The sequence below is a fragment of the Colobus angolensis genome, unplaced genomic scaffold, assembly GCF_000951035.1.
Source record: "Colobus angolensis palliatus isolate OR3802 unplaced genomic scaffold, Cang.pa_1.0 Scaffold5, whole genome shotgun sequence".
Classification (NCBI taxonomy): domain Eukaryota; kingdom Metazoa; phylum Chordata; class Mammalia; order Primates; family Cercopithecidae; genus Colobus; species Colobus angolensis.
The window spans coordinates 5306034-5323166 of NW_012118487.1; the positions used below are offsets into that span (position 1 = coordinate 5306034).

The 17133-nt window shown below is 40.3% G+C and overlaps 1 protein-coding gene across 1 annotated transcript in view; it reads right to left on the minus strand.

Moving 5' to 3' along the window:
• Nucleotides 1-17133, minus strand: part of TENM3 (teneurin transmembrane protein 3) — a 662376-nt gene that overhangs the window by 469335 nt on the left and 175908 nt on the right. The window contains exon 2 of the mRNA XM_011959575.1: nt 7757-8063. Within this exon, the coding sequence (XP_011814965.1) occupies nt 7757-7988 (232 nt within the window). The 5' untranslated portion in view covers nt 7989-8063. The remainder of the gene's footprint in view (nt 1-7756; nt 8064-17133) is intronic.

The following is a 17133-nucleotide window of genomic DNA, read 5'->3' on the forward strand; positions in this document are numbered from 1 at the left end:
TGTATCATTTCTATCTGACAGTTGTAAATTTCTGTATATATATCTTAGTTAAAATTTTTGATTAATATTATACGATTGCAGTCTTATTTTTGTCTTTCAGATCTGCCTGATTCTGAAGGAAGTTAATCAAAATATCTCACCATTAATGTGTTTTAACAATCTTTCTTTTTAAATAGTTTTTCCTTATAAATTTAGCTACTATATTATTGTTCAACATATGCATTTTAAGAATGTTATTCTTCTGCACAGTATGCCTTTTATCACTTACCCAATGGTCCTTTTTATCCTGTTGAGAGTTTTTAGTCATAAATTCCATCTTTCCTGATATTAATACGGCCATTCCTCCTTTCTTTTTGTTTGTATTCACTTAATGTATCTTTATTCTCAACAATTTTCTTTACCATTTTAAGTGTATGTCTTATAAACACCAATAACTTTTATAAACCAAATGAGTAGTTCATGTCAAAATGCAGTACATTTATTTATTTTACTTTTTGGAGACAGAGTCTTGCTCTGTCACCCAGGCTGGAGTGCAGTGGCATTGACCTTGGCTCACCACAACCTTCATCTCATGGGTGCAAGCGAGTCTTGTGCCTTAGCCTCCTGAGTAGCTGGGACCACACGCCCCTGCCACCACACCTGGCTAACATTTGTATTTTTAGTAGAGACCGGGTTTCTGTATGTTGGCCAGGCTGGTCTTGTACTCCCGGCTTCAAGTGATCCATCCACCTCGGCCTCCCAAAGTGCTGGGATTACAGCGTGAGCCACCACACCCGGCCAAAATGCAGTATATTTAAATTTTAGGTAATAGGTAATAGAGTAGATTTGACTCCTTTCATCTCGTTTTTTGATTATTCATGATTTTTCCTGTTTCCTTTTTTTCCTTGGAGCTGCTTTTGCTAAATTGGTCAGATTGCTACTCAATCCCTTTCCTCACTGCTAATTAGGTGGGTCTACTGTCCTCTTTTCATTGTATTAATGATTACCTTCCCACTCCTGACATTCATATTCAAATATATGTTTCTCATTGTCATATGAATGCAAGATAGCAATTATTTCCCTCCACTAAAGCTCTGTTTCATAACTGTTTCCCCACTCTCCCTCTTCAGATGAGATGAGAATTTGGAACACTTTTACTTTTCTACTTTCCTCCAACTACTGGATTTTGCTGAGATAGGTAAATGCTTTTAGTTCCAGCCTTCTGTTAAGGTTTCTCTTGTAGTGCTTCTGACACATTTCCGGTTGCTCTGTCATCATCGTTTGAGATTTAACTACATACACCGTAGAGCTGTTTTCTCATCATTGTCTCCTCTTTGGAGGTCATGATGCTGATTCAGTTGCTATTTCTTCTTGAGTATTTCCTTAGATGGTGTATGTACGTTGTTGACATAGTCTCTGAATCCCAGCATTACCTCAGTATCTTTCATTTACTCTGAGAAATAAATGCTATTGACGGGGTTCAGGACATGCTACCCAAAACATGGCATCTTGGCATTTGAGAAAACAGCAGAAGCAGGAAGGTCACTCTCACTTTCCCCTTGCCCTTCTCCCCTGAAGGAAGACATAAGATCCTCATCCAAGAGGTGCCCTCCCTATATGAGGAGGAAGGAACATCCGTATCTCTGAAGACACAAGGACACAGAGAAGAATCTGAACAAACAGGCCTTGCCCAGTTCCTCCCAGTTTTTCATCATTCAACCCCTGTATCCAGTCATACTTCTCTGTGACTGTCCACTCTTCATCCAACCTTGCACAAAAATACACAAGTCTACCCATTTCGTCCGGCATTCATTTCCTTATGAAGGGTCTTGTGTCACCGAAAACTTACATTAAATGAATTTGTGTGCATTTCTCTTGTTAAGCTGTCTTTTGCTATAGGAGCCTTAGTCATGAACCTAGTGACGCATGGGAAAAGAAATCTTTCCTCCCCTAGAGTATCTTCTCTGCAGATAAGATCCCTGGGTTGCTTTTTTTTTTTTCCTCTCAGTAGGTGTTATTCCACTCTTTACAAGCTTTTGTTGTTGCAGATGAGAAATTCATTATTGGTGTTATTTATTTTTAGTAAGTAAAAACAAGTAACCTACCTTTTCTCTGTGGAACCTTGTAAACTGTCTTAATCCTTAAAGTTAAAGAATTTTTCTAGAATGTGCTTCAGTTTGTGTGTATGCATGTGCATTGTCTTCTTAATTTTATCTGAAATTCTCTTTTCTGTTTTGAGTTGTTTCTTCTACCTGGTCTTCAAAACCACTAACCTCTCTTCTTCAACTAATCTGTTGCCACTTTTAGTTTGTAAATTATGATTGTAATTTTTTCTCCAGCATTTGGTGGCCATTGTTGTTTTGTTGTTATTGCTTTTTTGTTGTTATTGTTCTGGGATTTCTGCACATGCTTTAGTTACGATGTTTTATTTTAGTTATTTTGGTTCAGGTTGTCTTCTTTTATCTCCATTGTTAATATTTTCATTATAAGCTTCTTAATCTATTTCTTTTGCATCTTATCCCACTTCCTGCATGCTGGGTGCCATTAAATTTGTTGTTTTCCTGAGGTGCTTTAAGAAAGAGTGGGAAATCGTGTTAAATTCCTGGAACAAACATCTCTACTGTTTGGTTTTCTCAGATGGCATTCTCACCATATCAGAGGGAGAAATGCATCTGTTTAGGCTTCCCCAGCTCCTGAGGGCCCAAGGAAACCAGCTGCTCCCACAAGGCAACATTTTCCCAAGCGGAGGCCATGGGAGGGGCAGGCCAGCCTCTCTCTGGAACCACCAGGCCACAGCATTCTTCTTGACCTTCACATTAGGGCTTCACCCCATTCCACGCTCTCATCTGGCACAAAGCAGAAAACACCTGCACCAGCTTGGTTCTTCAGGATCCTAACAGAGTTGCAGATCTCATGTGTACCCTCCATCACTGCTCAGCTCACAGGAGGCAGGGAGTCCGCTGGGAGATGAGTGGATGAGCCCTACTCAAGTCACCATCATGCCAGAATCCAAGATACATATTTACAGGAACATTCAGACTGCTCCTCTAATGTCCTTTTGTTTCTTCACAAGCGTTATCCTTGGTAAGGGGCAGGTCTAGCATCTGGAATGTTTGCATACAAGATGGGCTAGCACTCAGGATGCAGCCCATAAGGGAGGTCCAGCAGTGGAGAATCAGAGCTTGTGGGATCAATTTCCCTCTTCTCTTTCTTTCCTCTTCCCAGTGGAATCCCCCAAACTACACTTGAACTGGCCTTGAACCAGAAAGGGCAGGAGGTGAGCAGAAGCCATGCTTCTGGGGGCTGGGGGTGCTCAGCATTACTGATGAAGGTAAGAATGAAGAGATGGCATGGCCCAAAGGGGAGTTTCTGCGAGTGGGGCCATGCTGTCAGCAAAGGCCAGAGATGGGGCACACTTAGAAATCAATCAGTGCCTGTCGTCAATCTGCCTTCCTCCTTCCCTTCCCTTCTTTGCAAATTTATTTTGTTTTAATTTCAGTAATGTATAAATATAGATATCATGGTGTTTTTCAAATTTGAAAACAGAGTCCTGGCTGGGCGCAGTGGCTCACGCCCATAATCCTGCACTTTGGGAGGCCAAGGTGGGCGAATCACCTGAGGTCAGGAGTTCGAGACCAGCCTGGCCAATATGGCGAAGCCTCATCTCTGCTAAAAATACAAAAATTAGTAGTGGCAGGCGCCTGTAATCCCAGCTACTTGGGAAGTTGAGGCAAGAGAATTGCTTGAACCCGGGAGGCAGAGGTTGCAGTGAGCCGAGATCATGCCATTTCACTCCAGCCTGGGAGACAGAGTGAGATTTCATCTCAAAACAAAAACAAAAACAAAAACCAAGAACAGAATCCTTCCTCTCCATTGCCATTCTACAAATAAAGAATAAATGGTGTTCTTCACAAGTTAAAATTCTTAAATTCACAACCCCAACACTGATTACTGACTAACTCTTACACAATTTGGGTTAGGGCCCCAAAGTGGTTCTTTTCAGGCTTATGACTCTGTGGAACAAATGTATTCTTCCTTCCAGACATCATCTCTTTTCAAGGTTCACCCTCACGGGCTGCGTTCCTTGTTGGAATTGATAAGTGTTTGGTCAAGAATACTACAGGCAGTGTGCATAGCCCAGAGAGCTGCAGCAGAGAAACAATGTTCTTTTATTTGACCACTTCTCCAAAAGCTGTGGGATGATCCTATGCAGCTGTTTCATAAGAAATTTGTCTGAAACCTGATGGGATAACTTTTCTTCAAAGATTAGTAAAAGAAAATAGCATCCAAGAATGCAAAACAAGCCATTGCTACCCTAACCTCATCCTCACCTACAGCAAGCTCCACAGCTGTTCAAAGAGCAACTAGTTCCATCACCCACCAACAAACGACATGAAGAGATTTAAAAAGAGAAAGAGATCTATGTGAGATCCCGTCAAATTACACAATGACTGTGAAGGTGAAATGATCCTTCTACCTAAATATAACATATAATTAACAGTAGTCACCTGCCAGTCAGTAAGGCCATACAAAACCATTAAAATCAAGTTTGATAATTAGACATAAAATTGGTCAATTAAAAATGTAAAAACATCATATTTCTCGATTTGAATTCTCCATATAATTGAACCAACAGAATTCCTGCTTGTCCCTTTCTCCAGCTGAAGCTGCATTTCCCTGTGTCATTCAAGGAGTAAATGGATATAGGACTGATCGGCTGTTTTAAAACTCCATGGACAAAAAAAGCGAAATTAGCATGAGTATTTGGAATTGTTTCAAAGATATTTGGCTACTATGAATATTTTTAATCTTTCATTTTTATTACCTATATGATGTCAGTAGCTGTGGCAGGAAGCACATTTTGTCAATTAAATAATTAATCGCATAGCATAATAGTCCATGAGGAAAAATTGACATTTGTCAGGTTCAAAGACAATGAAAGCTTGGAAAGACTTTACATTATGCTTACTCAAGAAAAACATGATCTGATAGCAGACTTTCCTTACTCATTTCTCTCCTACACCTGCCACTCCCACTACAAATACTCCCCACATCAAACCATAGGAAGGAGAAAGTATCTGCATTGCCACCCTCACACTCATCCTCATTCACCCAATTACAAAAGCATATCAATTTTATTTCCTAAATATGCCTACAGTTTCCGCACACCTCACTATCTACACCATGAACATTTTAATTCAAAATTGACTAAAACGGGCTGGGCGTGGTGGCTCACACCTGTTATTTCAGCACTCAGGGAGGCCCAAGTAAGAGGGCTGCTTGAGGCCAGGAGCTTTGAGAGCAGTCTGAGAAACAAGCGAGACCCTGTCTCTATTAAAACAAAATGTCTTTAAAATTAGCCAGGCATGGTGTGGTGTGCACTTATGATTCCAGCTACTCAGGGGGCTGAGGCAGGAGGATTTTTTGAGCCCAGGAGATATAGGCTGCAGTGAGCTATGACTGCCCCACTGCAGCTTGGCTTGGGCAACAGACTGAGACTTTGTCACTAAATAAATAATAATAATCATACTAGACTTAAAAAATTGATTCCAATAAACCAAAGGGTGATATTTTACTGAGTTGCCTGTTTTTCACTGTGGCAACTGCACAGAGATTAGAAGCCAGGCCAGAGTCGGGCAAGCTTGGGCTCAAGTTCCAGCTGAATTTCAGGAGCCATGGGATCTCCAGCCTCTCCAAACCTCGTACGTCTCAACCTGTGAAAAGACTATGCTACCAGGACCCACCCTACCAGGGGGCTGCACACACCTGCCTAGGGCGCTGACCAGCACGTAGGCAGCATTGGCTGTAACTAGCAGTCCATCCCATCTATGTTTCTACAGAGTTCGGATTCACACACGTCAAGTGACCTGCGGCGCCATCACACACCGTGTGTGCGCTTCTCCACTCACTTCTGCTCTCCAGCAGGGCCTCCCTGGCCGCCTGGCACACTTTCTGTTTCCTCTGCCCCTTCGTATTCTGCAGTCCTTGGCTTGGAAGGAGTGACGAATAACACTATTTGCCCCCCCTAAGAACTTCCGTTTCAGGGCTTCTACAAATGCTCCCACCAGGTTGTCAACAACAGTCTGCGCTGGATTAAGGCTGTCTAGGAGGAGAACGGTTCCGTGTGCTATTTTTAACCTGTGTAGGCATCATCTATCTGTGCTGCCAAAAAGAAATGCTTGCCTGGGGCGGAGATGACCCCCAAACGCAGCCACGTGTGCTGCTGTTTCCTTTGAATAATATTCCACAATGTGGAGTTTGGGTGTTTTTCTTTTCTTTTATTATTATTATTTATTATTATTTTTGTTTTCCAACAGGGCACTAAAGAGTTATTTTTGTTACAAAAAGCAAGACTTTACATTCGGTCCAGATCGCACGCATTTCGACACTACTTACTATTTTTTAAATTGTTGAAAAAATGTACACTGATAATCTATGTCAGCTGGGCAGATAATATGAAAAAATGGGTTTCAAATGACAATACAGTGTACAAGCAACTAACAGTACATACCTCAAATACGTGTTGTATCTCTCCTGAAAAACTGATGAAAAATTTTAAGCTATTTTGTCCCTTTTCATAAAATTTGATACCAGTAATTAGTAAGGCATGCTTTAGGGTATAAAAATCTCTCCTTAGCAAATCAAATGAGTTTTCTTTGATGTAAACCGGCTTGGGTGAGTGAACACTGTTTCAATCTAGTTAGAATGGCTCTTTGCACAATGCAGGGAAGAAAAGAACCATGGAAAATTTTCAAACTTTTGAACGATTTATTGCATTATTACTTTTTCTTCAATGTGTTCCTGCCCAATATCAAACTGTTAGTCACACTGTCTGTATGGTGATTGGAAAAGAAGGAATATATTCTTTATTATTAAAGTTTAATTTATTTTTCCTCATTTCCAGATTAAATTAGCTAAGGGATGCTAAGTTATATGTAAATTATACTGCACATTAGAAATGTAAGAGGATTTTATTTTTATTAATCTTGCCCACATCTCAAGACTGTATTGGAAGAAACAAAATATAACTACGTATGTCTAATAAAAATAACCTACTGTCTTAAGAGTGGAAATGGGTAGGTTTAGGATAGTGAAGTAAAGTTACAGGAGTCGTGATTCCACTGGGAGCATCCTCAGGCCAAAAACAGTGTAAAAATGTTCCACAGATATACGCGAAAAAGCAAACTGTAGTGGATTATATTGTGGGAAACTAGGAAGTGCTGAGGTATACACTTAATTTAGTAGGTTGCCTGGGAGAAAGACAATGGGAGCTTTCCGTGGCAGGCTCTTGTGTGAATCAGACAGAGGCAAACAGCAGGGCTGCTCGGGTGCTGAGATGATCTGGGATAACAAGCCACGTTTTCTTGTGAGGGAAAGGTGGGTTTCTTCACCAACAGCTCCTGTTCTCCTTGTACCAGTTCTAACCACAGACACAACGGCTGTGAGCACCTTCATTCAACTAAAAGGGAGCCCCAGAGACTGGAGTTTCAAGTTTACACAAGTTTGCACAAACGCTTGGACCATATGCAGAATCATAAACCTCACGTATAGCAGATGAGGTTTCGGAATTCTCCATGTGTCAGTGCCTGTGCCTGGGGGGTCAAGGTGCCCATTGGCGGCTTTCTACCTCTCCTCTGGAATACTGTGTGATCCTCTAACATCTCAAAATCACAATCAGCAGATGGAACACCAAAGTCAGAAAACAGACATGTCACCTTGACACCTACGAGTCAGCAACATGTGAGCATTGCCTTATTTTACTAGGACAGTTACCCACCTTGTCTAGTGAACTCGTCTGCTTCTCTGTGAACCAAATCCTTCACTCTGTTGCCATAAAGCAGCCGCGAGGAGTCATGATCAAAAGCTTTCAGTGTCTCGCTGGAGCTGTAGGACTTCTGTGTGGGTACCCGACACTCCTCATTGTCTGCGGAGGAATTGGTGTAGCGCCGTTCTTTCTCTCGTCTGCTCTTGGTCAGGGAGCAATAAGGCCTGCGTTCTTTCACATCCATACTTCATTCCTTCTGTGTGCACATCAGTCCTGCTGGTGAGAACTTAGGCTCAGGGTTCAAGTCTCATTGGCCTCTCTGTAAAGATACAAGGTTTGCATGATGTCAGCATGACGTTCACCTAAAAACTGGCCATTCTCTACCCTTCTCAATCTGGGATGGTAGGGAAACAATAGTATTGCTTACCTAGGAAACCTGCTTTCAACAAGAAATTAGTATTTCTGAAATTAGTGTAAAATATTTTGTATCACCAAGAGGTGAGGCACGCTTTCTGCTGGGGAGGGCTATGAGTGTTTATTGAAGCTACTATATCTGATTTACCCCACTAATACAAAAAATAATTGTAAGCTCACCCTCAAATTTCACTACAGAAGCCTGCTAAAAATTGGCTTCAATAGTTTGTTAAATTTTCCACAATGGAAAAGTTAGAATGGCTTTTTCTCTTTATAGCATTTCTCCATTCAAAATAAATTCCCTTTCGTTTTCTTATAAACATACACTATTTTTTTCTTTTTCAATGTATTTTAAAGAGCAGGAGCAAACTGGGAAATTCTTGCTACTGAACCTTTTTTTTTTTTTTTAATATATCTTACAAACACTCTTTCTTCAGAGGGCACAATTTTCATGTTTTAAGAACTCAAATGTCTTGAATTGTGGAAAAAGCTGGTCCTCCTCCCACACCAGTCTGCTTAAAATGCATTTTCCTCTCTAGCAGAAGAATTTAATCAGCACTATCCTGATATTTAAGGTAATTCAAGTGGCTAATTTGATGCGGGGAGTTTCCTGCAATTTCACGAATAAGGAAGTCAAATGGTGTTTCTCTGCTTACAAACTCTCTATTTCCTGAATTTGCTGAACTGACAGTGGAAAGAGTGGGTGGAAAAGGTCTGCGGCAACAGACTGGGGCCTTCAAGAGGTAGAGTGGCCCAGGACTAATCCGCATTTCAAATGGTCCTCCTTTGTCTTTATTCCTTCTCCTTTTGTCTCTCCTCTTAATCTGAAGGACCCTGAAGGCTTTATCTTCAGTCCTTAGTGTTTTCTTCCCACCCCACTAAATTCACTTTTTCCTAAATTCACTTTTTCTTTGAGTGATTCCAGAGTCAACTTGAAATCAATGGTTCCCAGCTGGCCCCAGGCCTTCTCCTTGGTCCCTTCGGACTGACTGCTGTTGAGACAGTAGTTTCTTCACTTCCAAAAAAAGTGAGTGCCTCTCTCAAAGAATCAGTGTCTCTGGTCTCGGTCTCAGTCTCTCTGTCTCTGTCTGTCTCTTTCTCTCTCTCTCCCCCACTCTCTCCAGCATGCACTGTCAGTATACACACCACACAGCTCATTAATGTGCTTCCAACTTGGAGCCTTGGTGGCTGACTCTCTCCCATGTCAACTCAGCTTATCCTGGAGTTGTCAACAATTCTTGATCCTTTCTGTTGTAACATTACAAATGTACCCCTTACTTTCAAAGTTTTGCCTTCCATCAGCTACAAGAAGAGTGGCAAGACTCCCTGGGCAGGAATAACCACAGAGTTCCAGAGCCCAGACCTGGGAAGGTTTGGAGTGTTCCTCCCTGCTATGTCTTAACCAAATTATACCGTCCTCTCTCCATGTTGCCAATGAAGGGTTCCCTTGTGGGGTTCCATATTTCTCTGCTTCCAAATATCGATATTGCTACCAAATAACGAGCTGTTCAAAGTAGTTGCTGATATTTTAGTTTAGTCTTGGAATATATCTTGATTTCTCTACCTTTGTCTTCTTTTCCATGAATTTGATTTTTATTTTAAAAAATGATTTGTCACTGACCCCTCTGATTCATTACTCCATTATTATATTTACAAATTCTTCCAATAGCTCCTAAGAGAAACTGAATTTCTCATATTGTACCTTTCCTTTCCATCTTAAATTGAAATAATAAACATTTTCAAGGTATGGTGACAGATTATTTTTATACAAAAGGATTAAAACAACTTACCAATTCACCCTTTTTATTCCAACAGAGAGAAGTATTTTTTTAACTTAATTTTTTTTAATTTAAAAATTTTTTATTTTTTTTTTAAGGGGAATCTCGCTCTGTTGCCCAGGCTACAGTGTAGTGGCGGGATCTTGGCTTACTGCAACCTCTGCCTCCTAGGTTCAAGCGATTCTCCTGCCTTAGCCTCCCAAGTAACTGGAACTATAGGAGCTCACCACCACATCGAGCTACTTTTCTGTATTTTTAATAGAGACGGGGTTTCACCAGGTTAGCCAGGATGGCCTCCATCTCCTGGCCTTGTGATCTACCCACTTCTGCCTCCCAAAGTGCTGGGATTACAGGCGTGAGCCACCTCTCCCAGCCAAGAGATTTTATTATTACTATTATTTTGAGACAGAGTCTTGCTCTGTTGCCCAGGCTGGAGTGCAGTGGCACAATCTTGGTTCGCTACAACCTTTGCCTCCCAGGTTCAAGCAATTCTTCTGCCTCAGCCTCCTGAGTAGCTGGAATTACAGGCACGTACCACCACACCCAGCTAATTTTTGTATTTTTAGTAGAGATGGGGTTTCACAATGTTGGTGAGGCTGGTCTAGAACTCCTGACCTCGGGTGACGCACCTGCCTCGGCCTCTCAAAGTGTTGGGATTACAGGCGTGAGCCACTGTGCCCAGGCCCGAGAAGTTATTTCAGATGAATATTTACTGGATGACTACTATGTGTTAAGCTGTCTTCTAGGTGCTGAGGACAAGGGTGGATAAACGTTCCTGTCCTTATGAGGCATACATTTAGTCAGGGAAACAGGTACATTCTTTCTAACAGAGTGAATAAATATGTCTAAGTTCCAGGGAAATTTTGTTTCCAAATCATCTTGATCTTTCTGGAGGGAAGGCCCTATAGACCGAAAACTAAATGATCATTAAAAAGCTTTTCATTGATCAGAAAAATATAAATCGAGCATTTTTAGTAATAAAGATTCGGGATTTGAAGTTATTATAAAAGTTTCATTTCTTGCCCTAGGTTGACATCTATTTTAAAATAAGTGTTGCTATATATACACATATGTATGCATTTTGGTACTTTAAAACTGAACTGATTGAAGCAAGGGGAAATTGTTTTCTGCTCTGCTGCTGTTTTGCTTCCATTAGTTGGACCAGGTATTGACTGGCAAACTCTGCCAGCCAAATCGGATCCACCACCTGTTTTTGTAAATAAAGTTTTTCTGGAACACGGCCCTTGCATTTGTTGACGTATTGTCCTTGGCCATTTTCATGCTACAAAGACAGAGCTGAGTGGCTGCAATAGGACTGCAGTGGTTTGAATTGCGTCTCCCGGAAAGATAAATCTTAACTGAAATCTTAACTCCCAGTATCTGCCACTGTGATCTTACTTGAAAATGGAGTTTTACTTTTATTTCTGCAGATGTAATAAGGTTACGATAAGGTCATATTGGATTAGGGAGGGCCCTAAATGCAATGACTGGTGTCTTTATGAGAGACAGGAGAGGAAAATTTGGATACAGGCACACACAGACACACAGGAAGGAAGGCCAGGCAAAGACAGAGGCAGAGATGGGAGCAATGGCGCTGCCAGCCAAGGAGCACGAATGGCCGCCAGCAACAAATGGAAGTCAGAAGAGAGGCGGGGAGCGGATCCTTCTCTGGACTGCAGAGGTGTGGCCCTTGACCTCATACTTTAGACCTCCAGAACTGAGAGATTAACTTCCTGTTGTTTTAAGCCACCAGGGTTGTGGTCATTTGTCACTGCAGCCACAGGAAATGAACACAGAGACCTGATGGCCTGCAAAGTCTAAACTATTTGCTATCTGGTCCTTTAGAGAAAACAGTGTGTAAACCTCTGAGTTAAACCATCCATCTTTCCATTCCCTTTGTCTGTTTGGATTTTTTTTTTTTTTTCACTCTTTCACCCAGGCTGGAGTGCACTGGCGCAATCTCGCTCACTGCAACGTCTGCCTCCCTGGTTCAAGTGATTCTCCCACCTCAGCCTCCCAAATAGCTGGGATTACAGGCACGTGCCACCACACCCAGCTAATCTGTGTATTTTTAGTAGAGATGGGGTTTCACCATGTTGGCCATGCTTGTCTGAAACTCCTGATGTCAGGTGATCTGCCCGCCTCGGCCTCCCAAAATGTTGGGATTCACAGGCATGAGCTGCAGCATCCAGCCCCATTTGGATCTTTAAGGGCAAAAAGTATTCTCTCTACTGTATCATTTTCATGATACCATTTTATAATCTTGCAAATTAGATAATCAGTACGTTCTTTAACATAGTAATCACAATTAAAGAAGCAACTTTGTGGTAATATTTCTCAAGTTTATAAATCAATACCAACTAAATGTTAATATCTAGTAATGGAAAGATGATTTTAGGTATTCTTAAGCTTTCTAAAACATCTCTAGCATCAAATATCTGAGTTTTCTTTATTTGTGAAACAATTCTCCAGTGCCACAATACATCAAGATGTAATATTTTATTATGCCATCAAAGATCGAGGCAATTTGATCTTAGACTGTAAACAATAAAAAGTCCTTTGGATCTCTCTTTTCATTTTTGTACATAGTTCAGACTCTTCGAGGATTTAATCTACACTGTAATATTTGCAACTACTGATATGCTTCATTGATGGAAGTCAATGAGTTCAATATGACTTCAAAGGCAGTTTTCTGTGTTATCTCTTCCACTCAAGGCTGAAGATGAGAAGGTTAAGAAATGCAGCTTAAGTGATGCCAAACTGTTAGAGCACTTTGATGGTGACTGCACAGTCCTACACAAGGAAAAGGGTCACTGTGTGCATATTCAGCAAAAAGCATTTAATGAATATGACATTAGCAGCATCAGTGGGCAAAGCTTTTGAAAAATAAGGAAAGCCATTAGAAAGTTGACAAAAACAAACAAACAAAAAACAAAAAAAATTTTGATTGGCCAGGCTCAGTGTCTCACGCCTGTAATCCCAGCACTTTGAGAGGCTGAGGTGAGAGGACTGTTTCAGGCCAGGAGTTCAAGACCAGCCTGGGCAACATGGTGAGACCACATCGCTACAAAAAATTTTAAAATCAGCTGGGTGTGGTGGCACATGCCTGTAGTTCTAGCTACTCAGGAGGCTGAGACAGGAGGATCGCTTAAGCCCAGGACTTCAAGGCTACAGCGAGCCATGGTCATGCCACTGCACTCCAGCCCAGGCAACAGAGGGCGACTCCATCTCAAAAAAACAGAACAGATAAAAAACTTGTGATTGAACTGGCTACAGCAAATACACAATAATATCAAGCTGATTTGGTTAATTTTCATTAGCTCCTTGAAACGCCCCTCAGTTACTAACCATAGCACTCCTCTGGAAATCACAGCTGGGCTTAAAGCAAGTTGGATTACTTGGTTATTTGTTTCTTCCCAACACTCTGAAAGTATTGACTGAATGAATGAATGGGCAGGCAATCCCTGCCTTATGGACACCAGACTTAGGGTGATCCTATCCTCTATTTCAGATGTATTATTTAAATATATTTTGAAACTTGGCCAGAGAACTTAACGACATCTTTACATTGTTTTGTAACATGTTCCTAATCCTGACAAAATACTTTTTAATTTTATCTTTAGAAAATAACTTGATTTTCATTGTAATTTTTGTGTCTTTAAAACCCTTGATGCCAATGATTACAGTTTATCAAACAACCCTAACATCAGTTGTAGTTCCAAAATTCCATAAGGTAGTATATATCTATGCAGAGACTGAAATATAAACAAATATCCAAACCCAAAAGATTAAATAACCTCTAATCAAACTCACTCATGCTTCCATTTTTATCTGTTTTCTGTACGAATTACAAATCCTTGAATGCTACCTTGGATATCTCTATATAGAGTGTCCTCCTATCTTTATTATAGTCTGGAAAAGCTCACGCCCAAAGTAACCAGACATCAAAGAAACACTAATTTACACCAACACATTTTAGATTAAAAGTCTAAATTAAGTTCTTTGTACAGAGTACCAAAAATTTTTTGCCTTTTTTTCTCACAATTCATATTTTCACTAAGTTAGTATTTATGATTTATTACCAATTATGTTAATTGAACAGTAAATATAACTCTGCATACCATAAGAATTTCAAAGCATTTCCTTTATTGAATAACTAAAATAATTGAGGAAATCAATTGCTTTTGTTCATTTTAGAGAAAATTATGTTTCCTGAGGCAAATTTATAAATCAAAGAATTGAAATAATTAAATACAAAAATAAAATCATATTACAGTTTTTTTGGTAGTGCTAAATTCAAGCATAACTAGAATTTGAGCTTATAGTTTCAAATAGTAGAACACAAGAGACTCTAACTATCATGTTAGTGGTAAAAAGTTAAAACACAAGGCCAGGCATGGTGGATCACACCTGTAATTCTAGCACTTTAGGAGGCCAAAGCAGGAAGATTGCTTGAGCCCAGGAGTTTGGGACCAACCTGATGAAACCCTGTCTCTACAAAAATCAAACCAAACAAAAACAAAACAAAAAACAGGCACAGTGGCACATGCCTGTAGCCCCAGCTACTTGGGTGGCTGAGATGGGAGGATCTATTGAGCCTAGGATGTGGAGGCTGCAGTGAGCCATGACAGCGCCACTGCACTCCAGCCTAGGAGACAGAGTAAGACCCTGTCTCAAAAAACACCCCACAAAGACTGTGAAAGGAAATACAGGAAAAAGGGAACCTACTATGAATATAAAATGTGAGACTTGTTGGGAAGATTCAGAGACAGAGAAAAACAAATATAATGAATAGTGATTGAGGAGGTTAAAATTGGGCAGGTTGTTTCCTTTACACATGACAGTAAATAAAGATAACTTTTGATAGCAATAATAAATAAGAAGCCACCTTTTGCTTCCAGCCAAGATTGCAGTAATAAGAACTGGATTATCCTGCTATCTAAAACAATAACAACAAAAAGACAAAATATCTGAAACCACAGTTTTCTTTCTTCTTTTTTTTTGAGACAGAGTCTCACTCTGTCACCCAGGCTGGAGTGCAGTGGCGCAATCTCGGCTCACTGCAAGCTCCAACTCCGGGGTTCACGCCATTCTCCTGCCTCAGCCTCCTGAGTAGCTAGGACTACAGGTGCCCGCCACCACAGCTGGCTAATTTTTTGTATTTTTAGTAGAGATGGAGTTTCACCGTGTTAGCCAGGATGGTCTCGATCTCCTGACCTCGTGATCCACCCTCCTCGGCCTCCCAAAGTGCTGGGATTACAGGCGTGAGCCACCGTGCCCGGCCAAAACCACAGTTTTCAAGCCATTGACATCAGTCAGTGAAGGACAGTGAATCCTGAGAGATGAGAAACAATGAAGCTGTGCTGTGGATCACACTTGCTTACTGCCTTGAAAATTTACAGACTGTAGCACAGAAAGAGGGGCCTAGGAAGAGTCCAAAAGACTCTCTCAATTAGAGGTGAAGCTGAGCCCTGTAGAACAGGTGGTAATAATTTGCAGGACAAGTTGCTGGAGAAAAGAGAGCCATTGGAGAAAGAATCCTGAAGATCTGCAAAGGGTTCCTCTGGGTTGTTCCACAGAGTACTGATCAACACAGGTGTGTGAGGAGACCACTGGGGGGCAGAGAACGAATGATATGAAAGGACTATATCAGGGTATCTCAACCTCAGCACTACTCACCTTCTTGAAAGAAAAATTCCTTTTTTGTGAGAGTGGGGGCATTTTGTAGTAGGATGTTGGGCAGTATTCCTAGCCTCTACCCACTGGATGCCAGTCGCACCCCCAGTCATGACAATCAAAAATATTTCTAGATATTACCAAATGTCCCTGGGGGCAAAATTTTCCCTCTAAAGGACCACTGAATTATAGGTAAAGTAAGTATACAGGGCTCACAAAAGGCCAAGAATAGTGTCTGTTTCCAGCAGCCAGATTGGGGGAAAAAAAATCGTACTTAATTGGGCAAAGTATTCAGAAAGGTCTTGCCTAAGTTGTGGGGAATAATTAGCAGTAAACTAAACACAGTTCTGGTTCTACCTAGCAAAACTTAAAAGCAAGACCAGGAAAGATCTAACTGTTTCCAAGCAGCTTAACTGCACAATAGCAAAGCTTAAGAATATTACAGAAATATAAAAATATCCATCATTCAACAAGATAAAATCCACCATGGTTGACATCCAATCAAAAATTACCAGGCATGCAAAGAAGAAGGAAAATAATGAACAGAAAAATCAATCATCAATCAATTGAAACTACCCAGAAGTGATATTGGTGTAAGAATTCAGAGAGAAGGACATGAAAATAGTTATTATAACTGTATTCCATACAAGCAAAAAATTAGAGACATGGTATATATAAAAAGAAGACTAAAGTCAAACTTCAAGAGAAAAACTTCAATGTCTGAGATAAAAAAATATACTGAATAGGATTAATGGAAATTAGACACTGCAGAAGAGTAGAGAACTCAAAATGGTACTAGAAACTACACAAAATAAAGCACAGAAAAAGAATAAGTGGATAAATAAATAAAACACCAGAAAGATACAGAACTACTTTAAGAGACTAATATACATGTGGTCGGAATCCCAGAAGAAGAAGACAGACAAAAGTGAACAGAAAAAAATGTGAAGAAATAATAACTGAAGATGTTTCAAAATTGATGAATATTATAAACTTACAGATGCCAGTAGCTCAACAGGCCCCCAACACAAGAAATGTGAACAAAACTACACCAGGGCATTTCGTTATGTTTAATTGTTCAAAACCAGTGATACAGAGAAAATCTTAAAGGCAGACACAGGAAAAAGGCATATCACATACAGAGCTTCTCAAAGGAAATAATGTAAGCAAAATGACAGTAGAAAAACCTCTTTAAAGTACTGAAAGAAAAAAAAATACTCACCCTAGAATTTTATATCCCATGAAAATATCTCTCAAAAATGAATGCGAAATAAGTACCTTTTTGGACATACAGAAGCTGATCATCAGCAGACTCTCATTACAAAAAATGTAAAGGAAGCCCTTCAGGCAAAATAAAAACAAAATCACAAAGAAATATGTACCTACACAAAGGAATAAACAGCACTTGAAAATGGTAAGTATGTGGTTAAGTATGTAAGATATTTTTCTTACTATTTAAATCTCTTTAAAAGGTAGACAACTAAGCAATCATCATAGCAGTGTACGGTAGCATTTATAACA